This window comes from Oryza brachyantha, chromosome 1 (assembly GCF_000231095.2).
Source record: "Oryza brachyantha chromosome 1, ObraRS2, whole genome shotgun sequence".
Lineage (NCBI taxonomy): Eukaryota > Viridiplantae > Streptophyta > Magnoliopsida > Poales > Poaceae > Oryza > Oryza brachyantha.
Genome location: NC_023163.2, coordinates 23,211,057 through 23,238,425, shown reverse-complemented (window position 1 = coordinate 23,238,425; position 27,369 = coordinate 23,211,057). Strand labels below are relative to the sequence as shown.

General features: G+C 42.3%; 4 protein-coding genes and 1 non-coding gene across 5 annotated transcripts; 3 read left to right on the top strand and 2 right to left on the bottom strand.

Moving 5' to 3' along the window:
- Window positions 1-440: 440 nt before the first annotated feature.
- Window positions 441-8,289, bottom strand: LOC102705386 (polynucleotide 3'-phosphatase ZDP). Its single transcript, XM_006644609.3, has 14 exons — window positions 7,786-8,289; window positions 7,648-7,683; window positions 6,468-6,779; window positions 6,357-6,392; window positions 5,966-6,019; window positions 5,813-5,866; window positions 5,203-5,274; window positions 5,037-5,093; window positions 4,541-4,617; window positions 3,481-3,562; window positions 2,885-3,001; window positions 2,403-2,530; window positions 1,937-2,006; window positions 441-924 (listed from the first exon to the last, which is right to left on the bottom strand). The coding sequence occupies exons 1-14, from the start codon at window positions 8,035-8,037 to the stop codon at window positions 865-867; spliced, it is 1,407 nt and encodes a 468-aa protein (XP_006644672.1). The 5' UTR covers window positions 8,038-8,289; the 3' UTR covers window positions 441-864.
- A 3,461-nt stretch (window positions 8,290-11,750) lies between these two features.
- Window positions 11,751-12,654, top strand: LOC102704667. Its single transcript, XM_040527600.1, has one exon. It carries the CDS (start codon window positions 11,751-11,753, stop codon window positions 12,501-12,503), a length of 753 nt encoding a protein of 250 aa, XP_040383534.1. The 3' UTR covers window positions 12,504-12,654.
- Window positions 12,655-14,655: 2,001 nt separating this feature from the next.
- LOC102705114 (reticulon-like protein B1) lies at window positions 14,656-16,649 on the bottom strand. The gene is made up of 5 exons (XM_006644608.3): window positions 16,326-16,649; window positions 15,731-15,911; window positions 15,409-15,550; window positions 15,252-15,321; window positions 14,656-15,164 (listed from the first exon to the last, which is right to left on the bottom strand). Exons 1-5 carry the CDS (start codon window positions 16,525-16,527, stop codon window positions 14,998-15,000), a joined length of 762 nt encoding a protein of 253 aa, XP_006644671.1. The 5' UTR covers window positions 16,528-16,649; the 3' UTR covers window positions 14,656-14,997.
- A 7,046-nt stretch (window positions 16,650-23,695) lies between these two features.
- TRNAD-GUC lies at window positions 23,696-23,767 on the top strand. Its single transcript has one exon. It is a non-coding gene; the product is annotated as a tRNA-Asp (tRNA).
- A 1,681-nt stretch (window positions 23,768-25,448) lies between these two features.
- Window positions 25,449-26,777, top strand: LOC102704387 (RING-H2 finger protein ATL67-like). The gene has a single exon (XM_006646237.3). It carries the CDS (start codon window positions 25,870-25,872, stop codon window positions 26,449-26,451), a length of 582 nt encoding a protein of 193 aa, XP_006646300.2. The 5' UTR covers window positions 25,449-25,869; the 3' UTR covers window positions 26,452-26,777.
- Window positions 26,778-27,369: the final 592 nt, after the last annotated feature.

Here is a 27,369-nt window from a genome sequence, read left to right as displayed (position 1 = left end):
CTAATAATTCTGAAGTGCTCCGGACTGCTGCAGTGGGACTAAAGTGAAAGAAACGTAAGTGCTTCTTTGGTCTACATGCCGTTCGTGAATGCGCCAAAGGGCGTCGAGAATTTGAACCCTAGGAGATGAAAAAGATGAGCAGCGTCAAGAAGGCAGGAACATATTCTGACACGCCAGGGACTGGGATTCGAGGAATATGACCCAACCCAGGATCACTCGTGCCATCCTAGTATCCAACCCACAGGGCCACAACGGTTACTTCATGTCATTCTGTGGCGTCTACTTGCCCACTATCGAACGACTAATGTTGGCTAATGGCTCGAGGAGCTAGGGACAAAGAACCAGCATATATCTTCCACTTCACAAATTTCAATGGAAAAAATGTACGCTCAAAGACTACCAGTTGACGCTTGTGGCCATTTATACGAGCACGAGGCTCCTGCTGATGTAACAGTGCAAACTGTCTATACACGTTTTCTTCTCGCTTGTAGCTCTCTTGGAGCCACAACTTGTGAGGATCATGCACCAGAACAGGAATGGCCATCCCTGCAGCAACTCGTGAATTAGAGGTGCAGATGAGTCGGGTCACGCCCCATATTTCAGTCATACGTACTCCATCTCACAACAACTGCCTTCATAGTGAAGTGTGAACCCAGTTTAGCAAGAACCGTTTGAGAAAAAGGAAGCACACGTGATTTTTCAATATGAAGCCAACGCTGCAGTATTTCATACCAAAATCACAACTTGTATCTAGATGGAACGAATGAAGATGATAACTGCAGCAAACAGCAACACTTGGAACATGTATAGCTGGTTTAAACAGAAACTCAGGGCATGGTCAGCTAGATTTCCACATAAGAATAGCTACATATTTGCAGATTCGTTGAAGTACTCTTCAGGAACATGAAATTTCAGACCGATGGCCTGCAATTGGAAATATCACCGTCAGCTAGTCGAGGCTTCTAGTTTACTCCAAATCAAGCGGAAGGAAATAAGCCAACCCAACAGCATAGTCAAGAAAAACGTGAAAGATATCCAATACAGCTGCTGGTGAAAAATCAAAATTAACAGAAGAGTTTCATATCATTATAGGATCTCAGTGCTTATTTGCTTCCTACCCAGTCCCCACAATGTAACCCTACAGAAATGCATTGTACATGTGAAAATGATTTACTTTTCTTGTAAACTAATTGATGTTATCTATATATAATGATTACCCAGATCTAAATCCCAAATAGAGCAGTAAAAAGAATCTTGGGATCCGGAAACACCGACCTCAGCTCAAGTTCAAAACGATCAAGTGCCCCAAGCTCATACCAACAATCAGTCCTCCAATAAGCCAAGCTTGAGCTATTCATGAATTCACTAAGGCATGAATGCATATTCCAAGACCAAAACAAACTCCAGGGCGGATGGTTGTCTTTGCAGCCCAAACGCCATTTCCCAATACCCCAAAACCATAATCAAACTTTTACCCCATCCAAAATGCCCAATGCATCTTCTAATATACATAGTCACCCCGTCTGGGGTTTCAAAAAAAATGTGCCCAATGCAAGTAGCACACACCCCAACAGTGCATCCCTAATCCAATCCCAAGGCACAACTAGACTTATCACACTCAAGCTCATAGGTTTTCAACTGGACGATACTACATCCAGCCCTTGGTGTGCTGCTCATTCCCTCCAATATTGACACAGCATGCATCCACCCCATCTCCCTGCATCTGTCTATCCCAGATCCTACTCCCCTCCGAGCCACAAACCGACAAACAATAATCACTGTAATTGTTTTAGGAGTTCCTTTATGGTCCTTGAGAGGTGGAGTACATCTATACCTATCAAGAATCTTTAAAATCCTCATGTTTGAAATTGTCAATTGTGAACTAGGCAAAGAATGTTCATGGACTATGCAGTTCAAGGTACAGCTTCACCAATACCTTAGCAAATTCTATATCTGCGTCACTATGATCATTCTCTCTCCCAGCAGCATCACCAACAAAGAAAGATCTGATAGAACACGGGCAAATATCAAAAGGGCAGCTTATATAATGCACACGAAACAGAATAAACAGCAAAGTATGTTTAACTAAGAATTATCATTGCTTCAGTAAATTATATGGAACAAATAGGGGAACATCTACTTAAAAGAATAGGACACACATGACCTAACCGTAGCCATAAGTGCAAACACATAGAAGAACCTATTATAAACACACAAAGCTCAATAAAAAAGAAAACATGTGTCTCAGTTAATGACTTCCACCTGTTTGCCCAACCACAAGTATGCACAACGTTCAGAGAATAAAGGAATGCAAACTAGCATGCTAAGGCTTTAGCCACACCGACAAAAAGCTAAAAATAGTCGTAAGTCTGAAAGTAATCCAAATAAAACAGGGAGGTTACTTGTCCATGTCAACTGCAACTCCAGAATTGAAATGCTTTGTCATCAACCACCACATTCCAGTGTTTGGTTTTCGAAATGGATCATCTGGAGTGTTTTTTCTTTTCCCCAAACCACATGCTATGAAAACCTGCAGGTGCAAACAAAAATTAACTATTTGTAAGGAAATTATAAGAAAAGGGCGCATACTTCAAGTGACAAGTCCTTGGTAATTAAGAGATTTCAGACAAGGTGACCAGACCAAGCTTATCCAAGATTGAAAATCCAAAACAAGTCAGGTGTTTGACTAGCAACATAATTATCATAAAAAATAAGTCAAGCAAGAATTTCCATGATACCACATTCTGTCTCATGAAAATAGCATATTAAAAAACATTATATTGATTGAGCAATAAACAACGGCCCAGTGCAGTTAGCAGACTATCACTATAGCTAATATTCAAAAATATAAACAGAAACACAACACATTTGGAGAAAAGCATGCCTGAATAGGAACTTTCACACGCTCAATGAACTTGTCAAGACGACCAATTTTTGAGTCAACAGCTTGCTGCCGCTTTTTGTTCCATCGTTCAATGTTAGACTCATTGGTGAATATGACCTGACATCACCAGATAAAATGAGTTGGAAGCATGATTCCACATGTCCTACTGGATTCCAGGTAAAATTAGGCAATAAATAATTAACTACATTAAGTAATTAGTTACTTCGTCTAGTCACTTGTCGTTTTGGATAACACAGTCTTCAAAATACAACTTTGACGACTTATCATGTTGTATATTCGTAAAACTCAATAAAACTCTGTCAGTACTTTTCAAGACCAATTTATACATATCATTTCCATGTATCCAATTCAAGTATTAAAAAAATATATCAATATATAAAATTTCAGAGGGAGAGGGAGAAGGCATGTCAAAAAGAAGTATTTGTGACCAGAGAGTATGTAATAAGTTCTCCGAGCCCCTTTTAAATTTAAGAACATTCCACACGCATACTTAATTTGAAGTAAAGTACACGGAAACATCATAGAATTACAGTGATATGCCCAGAAGAAATTGTAAAGACTAAAAAACAACTAACCAATTTATAGCCATCATTGTAAAGGATCTGCAGCTTTTCTGGAATTGATTCATACTGTAAAGACCACTTGTCTGCACCGACACTGCACATGCAGTAGGTTGGAAGTTAACGTTGGCATTCATAGAAAAGCAACAGCATGTATAAGAGGTAGCATTGCAAATCATGAATCCAATGTTTAATAAGTCGTATTTTGGGGAAAATAAAATCCCATAAGTTGACTCTTGATCTGTTGATCATTATGCTCGAGATCATCAAAAGATCCTGCATAACGAATTTTCAGGACTCATGTCTAGTACTCTAGTGATACTTTCTTGGAAATGTTAATTAATACCTTTGCTTGTACAAATATTTTTTTTAAAAAAAAACATCACTGTTTGCCTTAAAAAATGATAAGTTTACTTTCGTGCAGTTTTGACTAATTATGTCATGCTGGTCCCCAATTTTACCAGAAATACTCTAAGAATTTGTTAAGAGTAAATTCTTTGAACTGATTCATCCATAGACTTAGAGCAGAACCCCTTTGCGGCAAAATAGCTCGATGTCAGAATGATAAAAAGCTTAACACTGCTCCCATTTCGCTCGCCACTACTACGGGAATCGCTTTTGCTTTCTTTTCCTCTGGCTACTAAGATGTTTCTCTTGCTCGCAGCTATAGAAGAACTGAAGACAAAAACTAACAGATAGATGACATAGTATCGGAATGCCCTCGCATGAAACTGCTCAATAAATTGCTGAATCCTAACAAAATACTATATTATCCATACATCCACAGCAAGTCAACTTAAGTGTGCCTTTCTGGGGTGTTCAAGCAGGTTTTTGATGATATAGCCTACTTATTAGTTGCATGAGCAGCATATTCCCCTGCAACTGGTACAGCCTAGGGAGTATGTTCAGTCCATGTGGTCCTAATGATCTGACTGTCTAATTTGTAATGCCCCAAGTGCTTTTTATTACAAAATCATGAAAAAAATGAAATACCATGCCAAAGAAGCACAAATGGTATTATTAGAACAATATAAATAATATATTTTCGCATTAAAATGTGTGAATGTATATATACATCCTCACTGAGGTTTTGGCAAGGCATCCATCAAAATCAAATGCAGCAATCTTCGCTGAAGGCTGAAGGCCATCGTCCTGAACATTAGAACTGCAAGTTATCTTCTGAAAAATGTACAAGACTTGAAGAAAAAGGTGGACGATTTAGTTTATCTAATACTCCCTCTGTCCATCTTTGATCAGCGCATAAGGTCCTAGCACCGAGACCAAGAAAACAAATATCTGGCACTATGGATATAGCATTGAATGCACCATGCACTAAAGAAACATTTGTGTATGGGCACAGGAAACGGCATGCAGCATGCAAAACAGTGGCAGAGAAGAGATGAATTAAATCCAGCGTCCTGCTCAAGGAAAAAGCGAGCTCCCAACTTATACACCGATCAATCCTGGATTTCTCATTTTTGTTTATACGCTGATCAAAGATGGATGGAGGGAGTAATTAGAAAAGGAGGCCAAGGACTGCTCCCCTCTTTTATATATTTTTCATAACATACCTGCTCACGAAAAATAACTGTACGGAAAACCTTCCAATGAGCTGGAAGGGTAGCATCCTGCATCCACACATGACAGGAAAATGCAGATGTAGCAATTCAGTAAAACAGAATAATAAACATAGGAAGCAGAGTGAATTGCTAAGAACAATTGTATAAGAATGCCTGCCTTGTAGTTTTTCTCTATATCAGAAACCGAAAAGGGTATCACTGGACCAGCTTTTTTGTCCTCTGCCACAATCTGATAGGGAAAACGAAAAAAGCATTATTGATCAAATAACTATCATGCATGTTCAGCTTTGTAATCAGGCAAGACATTGAGGGATTTGGTAATGGTTAAAAACACTTTTAGCTACAAAGTTTTGTTTTTTCTCTCCTTCTCACATTTCCACTTACCAACCATAGGAGAGTAGTAGAGAGAAGAGACCTACAGGTTGGGCAAATAAGTGGAGCATGTATAAACTATAAAGACGGTTACTACAGTCTACTTGAAAGAACTTTCAAGATAAAAGGATCAGCATTCACAAATCAAGGTCATGACTACCATCACAGTTTCCCACTTAGCGGTCATGTTCAATGCTAACAAATAATAAATGATCTTGCTTCTGCCTTGTAAACAGAGTAACAGACTATTTGAACAACAATGATTAGATCTCAGCAAGAAAAACTTTCATGGATGAGGGAAATAACTACAAACATGTGCCATCTCAACAGGCATTCTCATTTCTCAATGGTTTAGCTACAGCTTCCAAAACTGAAAGAATATATGATTTCATTACCTTGGCACCTTTGAGATTATTTTCAGTACCCTTAGGGTCAGCCATGTTGTGAACCTAGAGAGAATCAAGTGATACAGAAGTGTTACATCAGCACAAAAGTTGGCACCTTGATGCTAGAGAGAACAAGATGCTCATGTCAAATCAAAAGCTAACCACTTCCTTCTTCAGAATTGGCTCATTCAACTGATCAGTCATATTCTTACAATTCTGCAAATGAATATGGTGGATAAGAGTAAGTATTTCCTCACAAAAGATATCAAAGTTTCAACAAATGAAAAACCGTCAAAAAAGCAATTAAGCAGCAGTAGCATTTAATAACTCAACACTTTCACAAACAACATCAAAGAAAGCTTGGAGTTTCCTTTGTTCACAAACACATTGATAACCTTTTTTTCCTCATTTAAAGAGATAACCAACTGATGAGAAGAAATTTCTATGAATTCATATCAAGAATGATGCTTAATTTAAACTAGTTCTATGATATTAATCCATATCAAGAATGATGCTAAATTTAAACTAGTTGTATGAGGGACGAAATTGTTACCTCCTCCAACTCGCGCAACTTATCACGGTCTTGATTCTGCACCACCCTTACAACCGTAGTTAGTTTCCAAAGAGAAGAAGTAAAACAGGTGCAACAAATTCAGGACCAAACCTTGATAGAATCAAACCCCTCAAGGTTCTCCACAGAGAATGCTGGGTAAGTTGATGCAGGGAAGCAAGCAATATGGTACCATTTTGTACTGTCAAAACCACGGGGATCGCGAATAGTGGCGCCAAGACGGAGGGCACCAGACGCAATATTCTCATTGCAAGCCTTGCAGGTGGAGCGGCCAGTCTTGGCATACACAACTGAGATACTAGCACTTTCTGCCACTCCTGCAGCAGGTGGCGATAGGCTGACTTTTACTTTCTTTGGGCTTGACTCTTCAGTTGGTCCTTCTGAAGTCTGATCTCTCTTACATTTCTGAAAATGAAATGTTTGGAATATTAAGCAGAGAAATATCCCAGTAGTGCCCAAACTTCCAAATAACTTTAAGTAACTTGTACACCAAAGAACTTTTAAGTAACTTGTACAGCCATATAGGGCTTATTGCTCAGATATAACACATGAAGACATTAAACATTATATTCAAGGAATATTACTCAAGTACACATGATCATATGAATATGCTTGCTAATCAAGAATATCGCCAAATGTAGCAGTTTGGACAAGAATCCAGACTAGCAGACATCGTTTCCAGCATAAAAAACCATTTCAATGATTCCATCATAAATTTATCAAGCGCACTCAACATTACTTAGAAGTATCATCAGAAAGTTAAAACAATATTGGGCTCCATCGTTTCGCAGTTGCAACTGCTTATAAGCCAAAATTTAAATTTTAGATCTTAATTTTGAACTTGATTCTGTGGTTTTTTTTTATCATGGTTTCTTTTACACATTTCGCTTTTGAGTCGCTATGGACACGTATATAAAAGTTTTATCTGTAAATTATTTTTCGTTTGCAAAAACGTGTTTTCGCTTATTCCTCCAAAAAGCGAAACGATGGGAGCTATTATTTGGCAATCTACACTCCACTAGCATCTATCTTGTAGTCATAAATATAGAGCAGAAGCAGACAGAGCCACCTAACTGATAACTTGATAAACCGTCTCAACAGGTGATGAATAAATTATATCTGCCTCTGTTTCACAATATAAGACTTTCAAGTATTATATAGATTCATATAGATGCTAATAAATATATATATATATACCCAAATAATATGCATCAATCAATATATAAATCTAGGCATAGCTAATAAGTCTGACAATACGAAACTGAGTGAGTACCTTGTAACACTCACGCACCTCCTCGCGATCCTCCTCCTGCACTCCCTCCAAATCCACAAATTAGCGCCCCCCCCCCCCCCCCCCCCCAGAACAACAGAACGCCATGGAAAGCAAATGTGAACCGCCCAGAGCCCAAACCTTGACGGAGTCGAACCCCTTGACCTTCTCGACGGGACCAAGTGGGTGCGACGAGGTGGGGAAGCAAGCGACGTGGTACCACTTGGTGCTGTCAAAGCCGCGGGGGTCGCGGGCGGACGCGCCCAGGCGGAGCGCGCCCTTGGCGATGCCCTCGCTGCATACCTTGCAGGTGGACCGACCGGACTTGGCGTACTCGACGGAGATGGTCGCCTTCGCAGTGGCGGCGGCGGACGCCGCCGGCGAGGTGGACATGGGTACTCGGGCGATGCGCGCGCGAGCGGAGGAAGCGACGCGGCTTATGCGGAGGAAGGAGACGAATGGGCGAGGCGAGGCCAGTGCTAGGCTAGGGTTTTTGTGCGGGTCGGTGCCCCCCGCGCAGGAATCGACGCCGCGGAGCCAGGGAGGAGATGCGACAACCCTGGAAGGGCGGGAAGCGAGAGGAGGGTGGAGCGCGGTGGGGGCGTGGGGCTGCGAGCCGCCGTGGTGGCCTCTTGTCCTGCTTCGCTGCCGGCGTGGTGGTGACAGACTGACAGTTGTGGTGTTCGACTGTTCGTGATGGGCTTCAATGAATGCTTAATTGCAGGCCTAATGTTAGGCCCATTAAACCACAGCCCAAATTGGGAAGTGGACACCATCGAATCGACAAAAGGAAAGGAGACTAGAGATATGCCTCATACTACTTACATGTTTTTTTTTACGATTTTGTTGACTTCTAATCTACGTTTAACCGTTTATTTTATTTAAAAAATATATTTAAATATACAAAATTATAAGTTATTTAAGGTCTCTATAATAATAAATTAAATTATAACAAAAATAATAATTATATATTTTTTTAATAAGACGAATGGTTAAAAGTAAATTGGTATCGTATAAAAAATATCGAGGGAGTATATAAATGTATCTGGTCTTATGCATATCAATTAGGTTTGAAACCTAAATGTCATCTATCTTATTTTAACCGTGTTAACGCTAAAATTTGGTATGGTTTTTTATATAAACAGTTAAGTAAATAAGCCCACTGATATATGAAAAAGTCTTAAAACATTTTCTTATAATTGGTTAGGGCTAGTTATTTTTATTTTCTTTTGTTAGGAAAGCCTTATCTCGTGTCAAAGTTAGACTTTTATGACTCGAGGGTATAAATATGTGCCCCATAGGGCCATGTGAATCTTCTTATAAAATCAATACAATTTCATCCCATCGCCACCCTCGTAAGTATTTTTTCGACAGAGCAAGCTCTCGGCCAAACTGCATTGATTAGGTCTGACCTCCGGTAGGTGACTTCGTTCCCGTCACCATGGTAATCATATTGGCTAGATAAGAACTTTCTTGGTCGGAGTCTAATATTTTGATTTGGTTATAGGTATGCAAGTTAGCATGTCAATTTCAGTTGAGATACAGTGGCATCTTTAATCGTTCTAGTTAATTATTTAGTGGTTGTTTCGGTTAGGGCTTTCTTGGTTAGATCCAATATTCTAGTAAAAACATGTAATATTACTAGTGATTATATTAGTTTAGTTCTAATTTACTCTTGTATCTTGGATTGATCTGGTCAACCACTTTTAGTGACTTACGTTGACTTGATATTTGATATCTTCAATCTCATACAGTCTCGGTTGGGTCAAATCTATTAGATTGCGCTTATCAAGTTGATTTATCTTACTCACTGTTTTTATCGGAATTCCAACCGATAAGTTATCAATCATCGGTTCATCCTTGCGTCGGTTCAGTATGATCTATCAGGGTCACACTTAATAAGCTAGATTAGGAAATCTTATTGGTAGATCTATGATTGCTATCATCTGGTGGTGGTAGTTGTCGGCAAATCAGCTTTTTGCCTAAAATCAATTTTGTTCTGTCTAGTATTTAACCTGACATTGCTATACATAGTTTGATGCTGCATTGGTTCAATCCAACCTGTCAAGATAACTTCTATTAAGCTAGGTTAGATATTTTATAGATCTCAGTCGGTTATCACTTGGTTGTAGCCAATGATTATTGCCAGCATACATACTAATTGCATTTATATCAGTAACATATTTGATGGACTTACTACAGTGTTTCTACTCCAATTGAGACTAGTCTTAGCGAATCCTATTGGCGCACTAGTTGATTGGCTATTTGATTTAATCTTTCTGGTCAATTATAGAAGTCAAATTAACTAGCATGCCCTAAACACAATTTGATAGGGCCTGGAATGGAGTTAAGCAGATCTTCTAGGTCTTTATGTGTTGGTGTAAATTCCGCTTCAACAAAGAGGATGCCATTTTATAGCATTTGTTAAAGGAGAAAGTGAATTAAAAAGAGATATGCAAGGAAATACGTCCACCGGCTAGATTGGGGACGGCGTGGCATCTGGCAAGTGCAACATCGGCTTTAACAAAACGGATGAGGTTTAGGTGGTCAACTGCCATGCGAGGATGTGCTAGGGATCGCAATCATGCTCGATTATCTCTTTATACGTGGGTAAAAACCCTATTAGAAGCGGTATATTCTTCATTTTATACCCTTGAGTATGCCATTGGATCTAAACCCATGTCTGGCAGTCTGGGTAAATGGCAAGCATTATAAATGCCTTCATGATCCTGGATCAATATGCACCGGTGACGGATCCATGTACAAGTTAAAGCCCTTACAAACCTTGATTTTTATGTATAAAATAAAATAAAAAGATAGGTTTTTTTTTTGCGTAACACAATAAAAGGATAGGTATCCCCTCCCGTAAACAACAGTAGAAGACAGGAGAAGAGCATGCATACTTTGATTTTTTTTTTTAAAAAAAGATAGACCCCATTGCTGCAGGTGGCCCGTCGCCGTCGGTCAAAGCACTTTATGTTGCTTCCTCAATCTTCGAACACCTTAAACAGGCGGTGGTCTAGAACGATCACCCCAATAATCAGATACTAGAACCGTGTTCGTTTACTGTTACGGAAAACATGATAATATATTAGTACATGATTAATTAATTATTAATTATTAAAAATATAAAATAGATTAATATAATTTTTTAAAACAACTTTTATATAAAATTTTTTTAAAAAATTACACCGTTTAGTCATTCGGAAAACGTGCACGTGAAAAATGAGGAGGATAAGTTATTAACAGCGGGCAACGAACGGAGCCTAGATCGACGATCGCAGCCATGATCTCGCGTGCGCGAGCAGGAGCCGGACGATCTTGACTCTTTTCGAGTCTTGGGAGCATCCTCACCGCCACGAGATGTAATACGGATGTGCTTAGTATAATCCTTTTTCTTTTCAGGCGTGGTGCAAGCCGGGACCGGGACGACGCGACATTCTCTTGCTGTGTCGCTCACCCGGATCAAGTGAACGGAGCCGGGCTGGATCAAATCATCCGGTCCTGTGGATTATGTCAGGCGAGAAAAGGTCAGGACTTCAGGATGGGGTCACGTCAGGGAGGTCGCTTGCATGCATGATGATGATAAACGATCGTTTTGTTATTGGTTGAGCTTGCGTTGCTCGTAAGCTCGGTGTGTTGATTTTCTAGCGATACGTAAGACGTGTGTATGCATGCTTCACATTTTTTTTTATTCAGCAACCTGAACCAGGCAACCGGCGATCTGGAAACCGAGTTCTGTACTGAATTTTCGATGAGACGTATACTGGTAACACGGACTGGTTCACTGCTTCCCTGGCGTTAACGTGTCACGAACTATTTCCCTAGTTTCTGGCGTTAACGTTCAGGAGGCACACACAAACTCAGATGGAGAGATCCACATGCCATTGGCATGTTGGCCCTGCACGCCGTCGCAATCTCTGCAGCGCTGCAACGAGTCCCCATTTGTGGATTTTGCCCCTTAATTATACAAGACGTAATCACGTAGGCATGTGCATGCTCCGCTCCACAGTCGCGCGCGCACCGCATGCTTGTTGCCATCGGTCCTCAAACCCCCCAGCTCGTTCCTCCCCATCTCGCATGGCCATTGCGTCTCCGTCCCCTGCATGGCTGCACCTATGGATCACTCCAGCTCGCCTCCCCTCCTCCCTGACCTCGGCAGCTTCTCCGACAGCTGGCCGACTAACAAGCCGCTCGCGCGCGCCGACGACGTCGACATCGATATGCATCCTGCGCGACAGTGCAGCTTCGACTTCTCGCCGCCGGCGACCCTCGAGTGCTCCGAGCAAGCCGCGGAGATGGCCGACGCCGACCAGATGTTCTGCGACGGCCTGCTCCTGCCACTGCGATTCATACGGCGCCTGCAGGAAGGCGGCGACGACAGCGTCGGCGACCCCAAGCAGGATGCCGTCCCGGCGCTCCAGCGATCGCGCTCGCTGGACTCATCCCAGAGGATGATGGCGACGATGGACCCCGCGAGCAAGCGCAAGCGCCACCAGACGGCCTGGCCAACGTCGCTGTATTCCTCGCCTTCATCTCCCCGCGGCGCGGCGACTCCGTCGAGCGCCATACTCGGGGGGCCGCACGTCAGGCTCAGGCTGCCGTCCTTCGGGAGGTGCGGCCGCGTGCTGCCGAGGCGGCGCCTCTCGTGCAGGCACCTGAGCTTCCTTGCACCGCTGTATCAGAAGATGGCGAGCTGCGTTGGGAGGAGAAGCACCACGACGAGGCGCTTCTCCGGACGTGCCGCTGATGAGTCCCGCGAAGGTAAGGTACTGTGCGATGTAGGTTCAGAGCATGCAATCAGTGACGCTATCCTGCACTGCAAAAAATCTCTCCAGGCCACACTGGGCCGAGGCTAAAAAAGCCCAGGGCTTGGAATGCCCGTAGGCCGAGGCTAAAAAAGAGACTGGAATGGAGTTTGCCATGTGTTACGAATTATCTTGAGGATTACTAAATCCTAATGGTTCATTTGTCCGAACAAGCAAGAACGTGAAGTGGGACTGATACATTGATGATTGTTAGCTACTTCACGTACTGTGGTAGAGCTTGATGGGTATTGAACAATTGGGTGGCCCAGCCCAAATCGTCTGCAGGTTCGATTCAGATCTGGTGTCAGCCTGGCATCTCGAGATAAATTTCACCAACAAATAGGTCTGAAGGCTGACAAGATATTGTCCTGCTAATAATAGTGATACATCATATTCCATGAAACACATCTTTATTACTCCGCGAGAAAAATAGACAGATGTGTTAGGGTATACACAAGAGGCTATTATACAAAGAATTTCCATCCCAAACATGATTACGAATTTACAGGCTCTACACAAGGAGAGGTACCACAACTCCAATGAGGCACGGCATACATAAGTAATTCGGCGCAAATGGTGCTCCAAGTTGCATTTCTCTTCTTCAATTGAAGAAGAATAGAACGTAAACACAAATGATCAAGCTTCAACTCCAGATAGGATCATGCACATAAAAAAGACCAGCAGATTATAGAGTCATCGACAAAAGCACAACAGTTCGCACCAAAAATAACCCGAACAATTATAACCTATCAGGGTTAAAACCATAGTCACAGAAAATGGATAGCCAAACAATGTTCCTAAACCCATATCATAAACATCGCCCACGTCCCATGATAACAGGGACATGTCCATCCCCACCTTGTAAAAACCTCTACCGTGTAGAATTTTTACTCAACTCTATTTCAACTCTATTTCTTAGGTGACTCTCCGATGCATTTTACTGGTAGTATTATACTATCAATAGAAAAATGATATGACCGTCTCTAGTGCATTTTACTTATAGTATAATTATACTAACAACAACAATTTAACAATTTTAGATATACTAGAATTCTAAGGCGACAATTTCGTCCTTTTTCTTTTTCTGGGATAGTATGTGGGCCTTGCTGGGCTTTTACCCCTCCTGGCACAGCGCCGATCGATCCCATCTCTTCCTCCGACCTTTACCCCTCCGCCGATCCCATTTTGGCCTCCGATCGATCCCATCTCTGGACGATGCATATTCAAGATGGAGAATAAACGATGCAGACCTAGACTAAGGGAATATTCGAAGTGATATAATAATTAATAAAAACAAATCAAATATAAATCAAAGTACCAAAACACTCTTTTAAATCAATAGACGAGATTAGTTCTACTGACAGTATAATACTACTAGTAAAATACACCAAAACGTTGCTCAAAAATGATATATTTGTACTTTGTTAATTACTTGATTAACAATATTCTGTAATTTTGTTTTTTTGCAATAAAGATCACAATAAAAGGATGATATTATCCCTTCAAATTTCTACTACACCTGTAATTGTTGGTAGTACAATTTAATGACAGCTATCTAATAAAAATAGATTAATGGTATGGATTAAATTCTATTACCAATAAAATGCACCGGAGTCGGCTCCTATTCCTTACCTCATCGACTAAGGAACTTTGCCACACATATTTTGGCAAAATGCAGCTTGCCCAACATTTTGCGGCCATCAAATTGTTGGCACAATTATGGCAACCTGAGTCAAGAAAATGCATCTGTGACATGGGTCTATTAGCTAAGAAAGTGTAACCCGACACTAGCCTTGGTTGGTCAAACCTACATGACACAGTTTTGCACTCAACCAGACATGCCTTTGTGACTACGGTTAAAACTTTCAGATGTTTCATCCTAAGATATCAACCCTGTGTTGCAGGCCTTCACTAGAAATCAATAACTAAAAAGGAATAACAATAGTGTCACTTATAATTTAGCCATGGATTGAAATGCTATGAAATATAGATAAATACTCAAGCATTGTACGTAATGGCATAATGCATTTTTGAAGGTTGTAATGTTAGAGAGCTTTCATCTTTATCGAACAACCCTCTGCTGGGAACCTTCACTTCCAAGTTCTTAGTTTCCATACCAGTGAAAGAAATAATATCGCACATGCAAGAGCTATGCAAGAATGTATGTAATACACCTCACTAGCCTAACACTTGAATAAAACACAAAGCCATGAAACAATATATCATAAGTTAACTTGGGGCATCGATAGTACCATAATACTTCTTCCAGATAGAGTAACTATGCTGAAAGTTGAAAATGGAAGAGGGAAAAAGATCAACAGTTTTCAGCTGGCATGGCTCAACTCCACAAAAGATTGCACGCCACAACTATCAGCCACCACATAACAACTATCAGCCATGCTAGAAGCCTAGAACTGCTCATGCAGGCATGTATTATCAACTAGACACACACACACAAGGACTCATAACCGTCCTCCAAAATGGAAGGTGGGTAGCAGTGTATTAACACAGGTGCTACTAATTCATTGCAGTACCTTCTACTAATCTAGTGCTTCTTATCTTTCAAAGGACCCTTTGGAATCTTCGACAGGCATTTCTCTTCAAAGAGGGCATAGTACTTCTTCAATTCAATCTCAGCCTTCTCGCCCAAAGCATCAACCTTGTCCTCATACTTCTCATACAGAACTGGCACAGTGTACAGTGCCACAAAGACTGCACTCAGCCAAAAATGGGTTGTCATATAACCTGCATCAAATAGTTAGCCATAAACTCGATTCTTGCAACACCTAAGATCATTACCTATATAGAACAAAGTCAAAAAGTTGCAGCTGCTCCCAAGAACCGAAAGAATCCAGAGCCCAGCAATCACCTGAGGATAAAAAGACACTCAGCCACATCAGCAGACAATCAAGAGTTGCGTACCATACATGGCAAGGCTGAAGAAACAATTACATACAATTAAGAACTTCTTCAGCTCACGGCCATGGCCAATCTCCCTCAAGGTAGCAAACCCTCTATTGATCTCATATCTCAGCGAGAGGGCAATGTTCACAGTCAAATCCTCTGGAATTTTCACCTCAGGAATGTTCGGAGGGGACCTAAAAAAAATGAGTAGAATGAATTACGACCACAATATATACATGCATTCCTAGCAAATCCAAGCAAGTACTAATAAGGGAAAACTTGCCCCCAGGGCACTATTGCAGTTAGTTCTGAAATGCGCATAGTAGTAAGCTGCTAGTCCAATGGAATGCACCAGAGTCAGAATAGAAGCTCACTTGTTGATGAAAGTGGAGGCATTGGACCAGAGGAAGAGGACGGCCAGAGAGAGAATGAGGCAGTGACACACCAAGGTGAGGAGATGATACTCCATGACCTCGAAGAGTAGCCAGATGGCCGTGGCTCCAGCGAGGACGCCACCGGAGATCTTCTTGTTCCTCCATAGCACGAGATCAGCAGCTGCAAGCACACATTTATGAATAAATAAATAATAGCATAACTCCAAGCACCACCAGAATAAACAATAAGCGACTAAAATATGCCAGATCTATTCCAAGTCGGGGATCAAACATCTACCACGTATCTTGGTTAGGGTTTAAGAGTAACGACAAACTTCCCCGCCGTTTCACCACCATCATTAATCAAATCAACCAGATCAACCAAGTATATCTAGATATTTTAGTCATTTCTGGAGATTTAGATCCCCAAATCTCGGTTTAAACACCTCCCATAGTTGCTTAAATGAAAAGTGAGCCAAAGGGTGAAGTAACAGTCCCAGGTAGAACAAGCGAACAAACAAAACGCGATCCGACCGGATCTACAGCAAAACAGAAGCGATACTTTCGAACCTAAGCTGTCGAGCTAAGGTCTTACGCTTGCCGCCACCGAGGACGGAGTGGACGGGCCTCTCGCGGCCGAAGAGGCGGTAGATCTTGGCCTTCACGGCCGCCGCGGACGACGACGACGACGACCCCTTCTTCTCGTCGTCCGAGTCCGAGGAAGACGACGAGGAGTCGCCGTGCAGCTTCTCGGAGAGCTTCTCCATCACCGACTGCTCCTCCTTGTGCTCAGCCATGCTCCTCCCTCTTCTCCCCTTCTTCTTCCCTCACCCCCCTCACGCTTCGCCTGCAAGAAATCCCCAAACCTTTTTTTTCCCGGCTTCAAACAGTTGCTCCCACAAAAGTATCGGGTGCGTGTAGCACGGCAAAAGGCTCGCTTTATACGGCGCGCGACGCCGATCTCAACCGTCCGTTTGAACGCGGACGGCGGCGAGGGTTTCCAGCCCAAGTGCGCAACTCGTCTGAAATGAAATTACGGACTTAATAATTTCGTCAGCGCAGCAGGTACCCCACGGCGCTTACATTTACCCCCATGAGACTTAACGGCGAATCAAGACAGCGGAGTACAGGCTCGGGCCCACCTGTAAGTGGAAGGGAGGGTGCGATTGAGGGTAGACGGTGGAGGGTACTTAGGGGTTAAGTTCAACGACGTGGACAGGGAGGCGTCGCCATCGGAAGCACGTCCCTGTGGGCCCACGAGTAAAGGTGGTGGTGGTGGTGGAGATCGCGAGGATGGCCTGGCTGATCGGGAGACACGTGGCGTCAGAGGGGGTCCTCTCTCCGGCATCCGTCGGTGGACAGCGATCAGGAGACGAGGCCAAAGGGAATAGGGGAGATTGGTCTCTTCTCGGTCCGATGTTTCTAGACGCGCGTCGCGTTTGAACTTTGAATCGAACGAGCCGAACAAGGAGACACGGTCACACGGTGCTAGCTAAGTACTCCGTACATCGCTAAATAAAGTTATTTTTAGTTATTCTAGTTTTTTAAAATAATTATATTTTAAAGTAAGTATTAGAGTTTATAAAAGAAATAAATAACTACATTGGGAACAAATAAACATCCACATCTTCTCGCTTTTATTTATGCTTATGAATCAAGGCTTAAAGTTTTAATCTTAAATTTGAAGTTGATTTTGAAGTTTTTTATCATAGTTTATTTTATAGTTCTTATCGTTTTTACATCGCTAAGGACACGTATATAACAATTTATTTTTAAATAATTTTCTATTTGCAAATATGTTGTTCGGTTGTTTTCTTGAAAATGTCAAACTCCTTAAATTAGTGGATAATTGTATTGGAACTTGATCTAGTTGAGAGTATTTAGTATTTTAGTTTTTTATTAGTAGGTAAGTGATGAGTCAAAAATGAATTTATTTTGAACGAATGGAGTACTAAATTCTTGATGCATTAGTTCTTTTTAAAACAAACCTTTCATAGCAGTTGATTTTCACAGCGAAATTATGTATTCATAGTGATTGAGAAAGTTTTTATTTCTAGCCCTTCATTTCATTTATGCTTATATATAAGAAAAAATTTGAATTTTAATCTTAAATTTAGGGTATATTTAGGTTTTTATCGTAGTTTGAATTTTAGATCACCATTAACACATATATAAAAGTTTATTTATAAAATATTTTTTATTTGAAATATACACAATCACCCCTACAACATTTGGGTGCTTCACCTTTTTATCTGTCATTCTCCTACAAAATCTACCCTAGCCATTCGATCAAATAAAAATTAATACCTCTGTTCCCATTAAAAGAGAGTTTACTTTTTTTATTGTACTCCATCTGTTGCTGTTTCGCAAGGTACGATTTTCTATCAATATAAGACACACACATGCTATAATATGGTATGGGTATAGTATTATTTTGTAACATACCAAGCCCGTAAATCCGAGAATTAAATTTAACTTAAATGCATCATGTGGTTGGAAGTGATTTTAATTGTTTTTGATCTTAATCATCTCATCATCACATGCAATAATAGACCTAGAGTCACAAAAACAATTAATATAGTATTTGTATGCATCTAAAAATTCTACAAAAATTCTGAAAAATACCTTGATATGTCACAAATCAACCCTCAAATTTTCAAAATTTTTCTTTAAGGTTTGCTATCTCTTTGATTTATTTTAATCTCTCCAAAATCCTGAAAAACTGCTTAGTAGATTCAAACTTGCTCTCACTGTAAAATTTATTTCAAAACCTCTTTTTAAAGTTTTGTTTCAGCCAAAATCTTCTACTAATTTTCCTCTAACGCCCTGAGGAGCGGCACACCGTGGATCACTCTTTAACCCTTTCTTCTCTCCCTCCAAAAATCGAATCAGCTACTAACTGCACTGTCAACGGCTGCTAACCATGCTGTCAACCTATGTTCATCCCTTTATTAAGCCTAAACCAAATACTTCTAACCAAAACCACTTTAGCCCTTTTACTCTCCACATCACCCCCGACCAAGAGGATCACTTATCCAGGTTTCTTGCTGCACAAAATCTCGCTTAAATCCTCTCCAAATATCCTTTACAGCCAACTCTCCTTAACTAAGCCTCCAAGCCAGATTTCAAATTTTTTCACTTGCAAGTGGGCTCCACACCCCCTAGGACCCACATGGTAGCCTCCCACTCTCTCCTCACAGCCTCCACCGCCTTCCATGCCTAGTGGGTACCCAAGAAACCCCATCATAGCACCAGCCACCTCTCTCTTTCTCACTCCCCCCACTTCACTCTTTCTTATTTCTCAAGCCAGCGCGCAACTAGCAAAGGCATCCTTCCCACATCACGTTCCAAGCCCGAGCAAACGCATCCCATGCCTAGATTGCCCGGAGCTCGGCCGTCTTTCCCGGCACCGGCAACTTAGGCGTCATCGTTCTCCATCCCCGGTGAGTCCCTCTCACTTTATTCCTATGGAACGTGATCTACGTATCACGCCGAGCTCATCCGTGCCTCTTTTGCCCAAGAAGCAATCTATCGAACACGTGGTGGGCGTCACCGACCTCGCCGCCGGCCACCGTCTTCGCCTCTCCCGTGGACATCGTTTCCTCCGTTTCTTCGTTTGGTGAGCACCCTAGTATCTTGAGACAGCTCTTGCACTAACTCTTTTGCACTAACCAAGCCCTTGCATGCACTAACCAAGCCATTACAAGCACATGCATGGGCATACCAAGACATACCACTGTTGTTGCTCATGTTTTATGGGCTACGGACCACCATTCCCCTCACCACCACCACTCACGGATGCACAAGGACCCCCTCTACATTTTCTCTTTTGCACTCGAATCGATTCGGGCCACCGATCGTCGCCGGCGAGCTGAAAATCCAACTCACCCATGGCTGCCCTTGTTTGAGCCGACCGGGTACCTCCTTCGGAGAATTCAACTAAAGCTAGGGTCCTATCCAAAAACTGCCTAGACACATATTACTGTAGCAAGGGAGTGCGGGTTGATTTCCTATCTTCCGAGAGCCTTTCTAAAAAGCGCCCCTCACTTCAGAAAACGTCACTCACTGACACGTGGACCCGGATGGAATTAAATTTTAAAAACTGATTTCTTTTTTTAGCTGAGAATGAGCAGAACTTCAAAAATTTATAGAAAATTCATTTTAAGTCCGAAAATTGTGAAACCAGTTTTGTTCGATCAGTGAAACTGTGCAATATTTTAGAAAAATATAAAACTTGGTACTTTTTGTACAAAGTTTTCCTTTATTTTTGTTTTGCCCTAAATGTCTCCTAGAGCTTGTTAAATCCATAACAAATTGAAAATAGTGCTAAAAATTATGAAACCACTTCTGTTAATTTTCTAAATTCATGCTCTATAACTTTGTAAAAGTAATTTTCTTCACTTCTGTAAAAAATGTTGCTTAATAAAACTTAGCCTTTTTAAACCTTTTTAATTATTAAATGCATATCTCTTTAAAACAAAGTGATAAAATAAAAATTCCTTCACTAGAGGCCACCTGAGACCAGCACACACTCACTGCATAAGTCTCATGCATTTTTGGTTTTTATGCATTTTTGTATTTATCGTATACGCGTATTTTGAATAGAGGGAGAATACGTCGAAGAAGAAGAGGGTGAGTTTGTTGAAGACCAGGTTCAGGTGTTTGCGGACGAAGGCAAGTCAGCCCCTCCTTTGACCACTTTGATCCTATGTTTTATTGGGCTAAATGATTCTATTGCAAACATGCATACGTTAGCTAGTATTAATTTTGGTAAAAAAATTATATAAATATGGGAATGGTAGATATGACCTAATTGTTGTATAACCCACCTTGAAATATTGAATCATGGCTGGTTGTAACTATAGGGTTCTCTTGGATTTAATTATTGTGTTATATGGGATTATGCTATGCTTATGGTTACATATTCGGTTACCGCCTTACAAAGTACTCATTTTGATAAATGTTATATGTAAAAAAAAGTTATTTTGATGCTGCTGGACAGAATTTTAAATGTGTGAGTATTGTGAACAGAAAATGGAGAAAACTTGTTTTTAGACTTAGGCGACGAGTGGTGTACATATGGTGGTAGATGTGCACCGATAGGGGGAGCGTTTGCCTGGATCGATTAAGGACCTCACTCTATGTCACCAACTAATGAAAACAGTACAAACCACATATGCTAAGTATGGGCTGGCCTTAACCTATTAAGTTGTTTAGAGTTTAACCTTGCATCTTGGTAGGTCGAAGAGTATGGGTTACCGGGTTTTGGTAACTTATCGGAACTTCATATGGTTTGTGATTTGTTGAAATTGATTAATGACATGTGGTATGTGATGATTTGAGCGGGCAGTCTGTCCAATACAACGATGCCGTGCCTCGTGAGGAATTCCGGGTAGGGTTCCTTACGGCGCTAGGTTAAAGCGTGGGCCCGCTACCTAGTGGCGCTACTTTGCTAGTAGCGTGGGTAAAACACACATCGTGCTGGTGCAAGGCTAGACAATAAACAATGTAACGGTTTCGTTATGACCTCTAGGTCACACTCAATGTGTAGAGTGTGGCGATACCGACGGGTATCGGATAAACTAGAGCGATCCATATTATGTGGGCTTAAAAGTTGTACAAACTCTGCAGAGTATAAAACTAATCGATTAGTCGTGCTCACGGTCATGAGCGGCATGGTGAAGTGTCATGAGTATAGTTTGTGATTTTGATAAACTCTTGTGAATTTGAAAAATGGTTGGAATGTTTTGTTGGTGAACTTGGGTAAAGTTCGGTGAATGCTGATGATATGATGGTAAGTGGTGATGATCTACCTTGAGGGGTAGATGTGTGTTATTTATTTATTTACATAACAAGCTTTACTTACTCTATACTATTGTTATAAAATTTCCGTTGCGAAACATGTTGTGAACAAAAAATTGGCATTTATGCAAAAAATTTACCTATACACAGCTTATCCTTGAATATGGCCAACATGTAGCATGCTAGGGTTGTCACCGACTTGCCAGTACATTAATTTGATTAACGTACTGATTTCTTGCTTTCTTTTACTTGTTTTTGGCTCAGACCCTGCTGAGGTAATGACTGTTTGGATGAGGAGTTTGATGCAGCTTGTGATTTCCAGGATGGTTCTAACTAGGGATTTACCCTAGCCGGTTTGCCTATGGGCTTTTGGGTAGCACGCTTACCGCATGAACCAATATGTATGGCTTGTCGCCAAGTACTACTTAGAACTTATTAAGACTATTTATGCTTTATGCTTAGAATCACTTATGATTTGGATATCATGCTTGAGATGATTTATGTGAGACTATGTTGCATTCCTGGGTGACTAGTCCCACATGAGAATGGGTTTGAAATGGTTGAGATAACCGGGGAATATGCCTTTGTTGAGATCGAGTCTCTGGGGTACGCTTATGGTTGCCACCATCGAGTGGTTGGCGGGCGTATGACGTAGATGACTGACGTGGCTATTCCAATGGTTATGTCTTCTATTTCATATCCGATGGCTTAGAGCCTTTGTAGTGCCCTCTTCAAGACATGTCGAGGTCTGCGATAAGGTTGGATGGTTACTGTAACAATTTGGGTTTTATCTGAGACCCCATCCATCCAGATATTTCGCGCTGACATGCCTCGAAGCGTTGCACCACCTAGACTTTAGGACGTCCTCACATATTTATCCCATGAAAACATTATTTTCAGTAATTTTTGCATTGGAGTTAGGTAGAGTATGAAATAATTCCAATAAAAGATGAGCTAAAAATGAAGTGGTATTTATTTATGGTAATCATTATAGTCTATATAATTCTAAAAACATCTTGGATAGACTCGGATCTAAAGTGCTACTACTTATCTACTCTATATGTCCTATAATGTAAAATATTATAGCGATGAATTTGGACAAGCATTTATCTATATTTACTATCAAAATCTCTTACATTTAATGATAGATGGTGTAAGATTGTCACATATACACTTATTAATTACCAAATGGTGTATTTTCCAAGAAAAAACTTTCATCACTAGTACTACGCCGTTCTAAAATGAGACCATTCTTGTTTATTATACCTTGTTCCAAAATAACCTTATATTTTAGTAATCATTGCATTGTAGTTTGGGAAAGCAACCAATAAATGTATTGGGAATAGATAAAACATGAAATAATTATATTGAGATTTGATAAAGTGGAGAGTATTCTAATCTTTTTCTTTTGTATTGATATGTGTGTGATGAGTAAAAAATAAAATTATTTCTCATAACAATTTTTAAAATCTATTTTCAGCTTTCAATATTCGATTTCTTTGTTTGTACACTTAACCATATGGGCTAACTGTTGGGCCTAACTGTAAGTTTGTAGCCCGGCCCGAAGGCCTCTCACCCACATGACCAGATTAGATCCACCCGGCACCAATGCTTTGCCGGATCGGCGACGGCGGATCGAGTCGAGCTCGTACCCGCTGTTTCAGAAGTAGGACCAGCCACAACTCACCGATTACACATTTACAGTACAGAGATTAAGCGGTTTAAACTACGAACTTGCGAACTCGCATCTATAATCGTCTTGCTCCAACAACAACAGACTCGCGGAAAATAAAAGTGAGAGAGGATGCACCAATCAAGCCAAAAGAGTAGAGATAACATGTATGGTAACTCACAGGTAAAGCCATGGAGGTAAGTCGATACCCCCCCTCCGGCTCCAAGTCGCTGCGCCCTTCGGCCTCGTCGACGGTGAGATGGCGACGACGGAGACTCCGGTACATGGCGGAGGAAAGGAGCACCAAGCGCGGAGTGAGCAAACTAGACGTCTAGACCACGAGCAACTGAGAACTCACGAAGCTGAGGCGTCAGGCCAAAAAGACAAGATTGGACGACGGGAGCATGGGAATATGCCGCCTTGATGTGCCGATGCGATTCGGGTGGGTACCACCAATGATAAAATGGTCTAAAACTCCCACATGTCAGGAAGTCGTTGTAGTATAGTGGTGAGTATTCCCGCCTGTCACGCGGGTGACCCGGGTTCGATCCCCGGCAACGGCGTTTTTTTTGTATTTGAAAAAATCGATAAACATAAACGAGAATATAGGGTACGAGCCAATAAAAAAAATCGATAAACATAAACGAGAATATATCGTTAAGATAGGGTACGAATCAGTGACTCCGCCGCCCATCGATAAACATAAACGAGAATATAGGGTACGAGCCAATAAAAAAATCGATAAACATAAACGAGAATATATCGTTAAGATAGGGTACGAATCAGTGACTCCGCCGCCCAGTGCTCTATCTTAGTTACCGGCCTCTCAATCCATGGCTACCACCGGTTCCACGTTCTCCTTCATATTTGATAGTCATTACCTCATTCGTCTCTCATCTCATCCAAATTTGATAATCATCACCTCATTCGTCTCTCATCTCATCCAACATGGCCTTAACGCCGTTGGTGTTGGTGGATTGAAAAGTCTTCACAACTGCTTGCAGGGTGAGGAGGAAGCTTGGTGACGGTGCACACGTAAGGTAAGAGGCTTGGCTATGACTATGAGTTCAACCTCAGCGTTAGTTGGGTGTATATGGAGGGAGCCCATTGCTTTTATTCTTGCATGCGATTATAGATAGAGCAACGGTGGCAATGCACTTATGTATAACTCACAAGACCATTGTCTTATCCTCTGACCATTTCTTTTGTCTCTCAAACCACCATAACCCCTCCCCTATATGTGCGGTTCCTTCTCAACATGATCAACAACAAAACCAGAACACTTGACATGTGTTCGCCATATCTCTTATATATGATTTGTTTATGTTTTATTGTTGTTTACATGTATAGGTCATATGATTTGAGTATCGTAGTTTACATGGTTAATATCATAATTTATTTATAAAATAAATTGAATCCTTATGTGCTTACATATTCAACATATATTCCTAAACAGAGGTAGAGGATGAAACCCACTTCACTAATCACTACAGAGTGCCGGGCATGGGCTAAGAGCATCCCAGCAGCTTATCTAAATTTGATCATCTAAATTTTCACTTGGATGGTCATCTAAAATAGTTTTATCCTCCGTATCTCTTTGTACTCCAGCAGATCATTCATATATAACATCTTTCGTATCTTTTTGGAGGATAGAAAGAGAAATTCTAAATATGAAGTTTCTCTCCTAATATGGATGATATCAAAAAATAGATAATGAGATGAATATGATAGTGAAGCTCAAGTTTTATCCTTTATTCTCTATTTTTAGAATCGTGGATAAGATGAACGTGCTCCTCTAGATGCTCTAAGAGGCGTACCTGGCGAGCGTGCGAGTGTTTGGTACTCATGCGCGCGCGCACGTCTTCCGTACGATCGGAAAAGAGACCGTGAAAGCAAATCCAACCGTGTGACAGGCCGTACTCCTCCCCCGCCGCTGGCGAGCTTGCCGTATACTGTAGTAGTCGAAAGGGAGGTGGCATGGAAAAGTCCACGGTGAGTACGTCCTGTCCTCCTGGGACAGTTCATTCGTTCGTTCGAAACCGGTGTTGGAGCACAGCACAAGTCTCACTCGTCGAACGATCACATAGATCGATCGGTCCATTCTCGGAGAGGAACGCCTCATGTGGACAGGACATCTTCCGACGAATTGACAGCCGCTCTCTCCCCTCCTCCGAGTAGCGCCAAAACCCCCAAACGTCAAAAAGAATGCGATCCCACGTCGCAGCAAAACCCCCTCATGACGAGTTCCCCCGCTTCTCCCTTCCCAGCATCATCACGACATCACTCTCGTTCACCAGCGCAGCGAGCCCAGCCGCCGAGGAGAGGAGAGGAGAGGAGAGGGGAGAGGAAGAGCAGAGCAACCCCATCCCCCGCCATTACTCCTCCCTTCCCGTCCCGTCCCCGAGCGGCAATAAATGTAGCCGCTGGCGCCGCCCACCCACCACCACCAGATCCAAGCCCCCGGGGCGAGGCGAGGGGAGGGCGAGAGGGGGGAGGGGAGAAAATTCACCACGCCACCATACTCATGCATTTACTCCGCTTCAGCCCCTACCCCCACGCGGCCTCGGCTCCGCCCAATGCCATTCCGCCGCTTCCCTGCTGAGAGATCGACCCCCACGCCGCCGCCGCCGCCGCCGCCGCAGGAGCAGCAGCAGCAGCCGTCGCCATGTCCTCCTCCTCGCTGCTCTCCTCGCTCGCCACGCTCGGCCTCGGGTACTCGATCGCCATCGCGCTGGGTTTCCTCGTCCTGCTGGCGTCGCTCCTCCTCGCGTCCTACTTCTGCTTCCGCCGCGGGGGCGGCGGCCACTTCTCTGGCGTGCTCACCCCGACCTCCAGCTCCAGCCACCTCTCCATCACCGTCCCGCGCGTGCTCTTCGTCGCCGAGGGGTCGGAGTCCCCCGACGCATACTCCTCGGGCGCCGCGGCCGCGGCCTCCCCCGTCGGCCTCGACGCCGCAGCCATCGCGTCGTACCCTAAGGTCCCCTTCTACAGCACCGGCGCGGACGCCGATGCCATGTGCTCAATCTGCCTAAGCGAGTACACGGACGGCGAGATGCTGCGCGTGATGCCCGACTGCAGGCACAGGTTCCACGTCGTGTGCCTCGACGCCTGGCTGCGCCGGAACGCGTCGTGCCCCGTGTGCAGGTCCTCGCCCATCCCCACGCCGGTCGCCACGCCGCTGGCGACACCGCTGTCGGAGCTCGTGCCGCTCTCGCAGTACGCCGCCGATCGGAGGCGCAGCAGGTGACGGACGCATTGGTGCAATTCGGTGCTCTTAAACAGTGGAGTACTATATTACTCTCTCTTTTTTTTAATCCTTTTACGTTTAAGGGTATAAAGCTGTGTATTGCTTGATTGGTCAGGTGGGCTTTACCGGAGGTTAGACTGTAGGTTGTGCTTAGGATATTTAGAGAAGGTAATTGTTTGTTTGATATTACTATATTACTTCGAGCAAATTTTGTCATCTAGAAGTACATGTCTGAGTAGGGAATAGTTGTACATACATTGTGTTCGTTTTTATTGCAGAGTTCTTCCTTATGATATTCTAATGTATAACTTCCGTTGCCATTGCCAGCGAATCATCTGCAGGATCATAAATTAGAGAATTGGTTGCACATCTTTGCTTTATTTTTTGGATATCATGATGAGCTGTTTGTGAAACTATGTGCCTTAAATGCTAAATTGGTGGCAGCATCAATATCTGGTGATTACTTATGAAATGCTTTGCTGCACTTGTTTTTCTCTTATTGCCACACTGTAACAAGGAGAACATTAGAACATTTTCTGCATGTCATGTTGGCATTTGGTGTGTTAAGTAGTTGTACACCATACCTGCAAGTACATTACCGTAATTAGCAAGCTCAGTGACAGAATTCTTCATGAAAACCATTTATCAGTGTAGGAATTTTAAGGGCCCCAAAGACTTTTAACACTATGGTTGATGAGCTGGACCATCGATGCCCATCAATTAAATGAAATGTCGATTGCTATATCAGAATGCAGTTCTCATGTCTCCTAACTTGTTTGGCTGCGCGGACACATGGTTATGTGTTATTTTTAGTTTCTTACGAGATCATATGATTGTGTTGCTATATCTCACATCTTTTTTTGTTCATAATTCACAAGAGTTTATGTGTGAGCTTCCAAGTAACTCTTCCCCTCAGTT

Bases quoted from the DNA above. Each gene is read 5' to 3' on its own strand.
- LOC102705386 (XM_006644609.3), bottom strand. From the start codon at position 8,037: ATGTCCACCTCGCCGGCGGCGTCCGCCGCCGCCACTGCGAAGGCGACC. The intron at 6,020-6,356 runs GTAACAATTTCG...ATTCATTTGCAG, and splicing joins AGTTGCGCGAGTTGGAGGAG to AATTGTAAGAATATGACTGA. The intron at 3,002-3,480 runs GTTAGTTGTTTT...TGGTGATGTCAG, and splicing joins ACAATGATGGCTATAAATTG to GTCATATTCACCAATGAGTC.
- LOC102704667 (XM_040527600.1), top strand. From the start codon at position 11,751: ATGGCTGCACCTATGGATCACTCCAGCTCGCCTCCCCTCCTCCCTGAC.
- LOC102705114 (XM_006644608.3), bottom strand. From the start codon at position 16,527: ATGGCTGAGCACAAGGAGGAGCAGTCGGTGATGGAGAAGCTCTCCGAG. The intron at 15,912-16,325 runs GTAAGACCTTAG...GTGTGCTTGCAG, and splicing joins CGTCCTCGGTGGCGGCAAGC to CTGCTGATCTCGTGCTATGG. The intron at 15,322-15,408 runs GTATGTAATTGT...TTTTATCCTCAG, and splicing joins AGCTGAAGAAGTTCTTAATT to GTGATTGCTGGGCTCTGGAT.
- LOC102704387 (XM_006646237.3), top strand. From the start codon at position 25,870: ATGTCCTCCTCCTCGCTGCTCTCCTCGCTCGCCACGCTCGGCCTCGGG.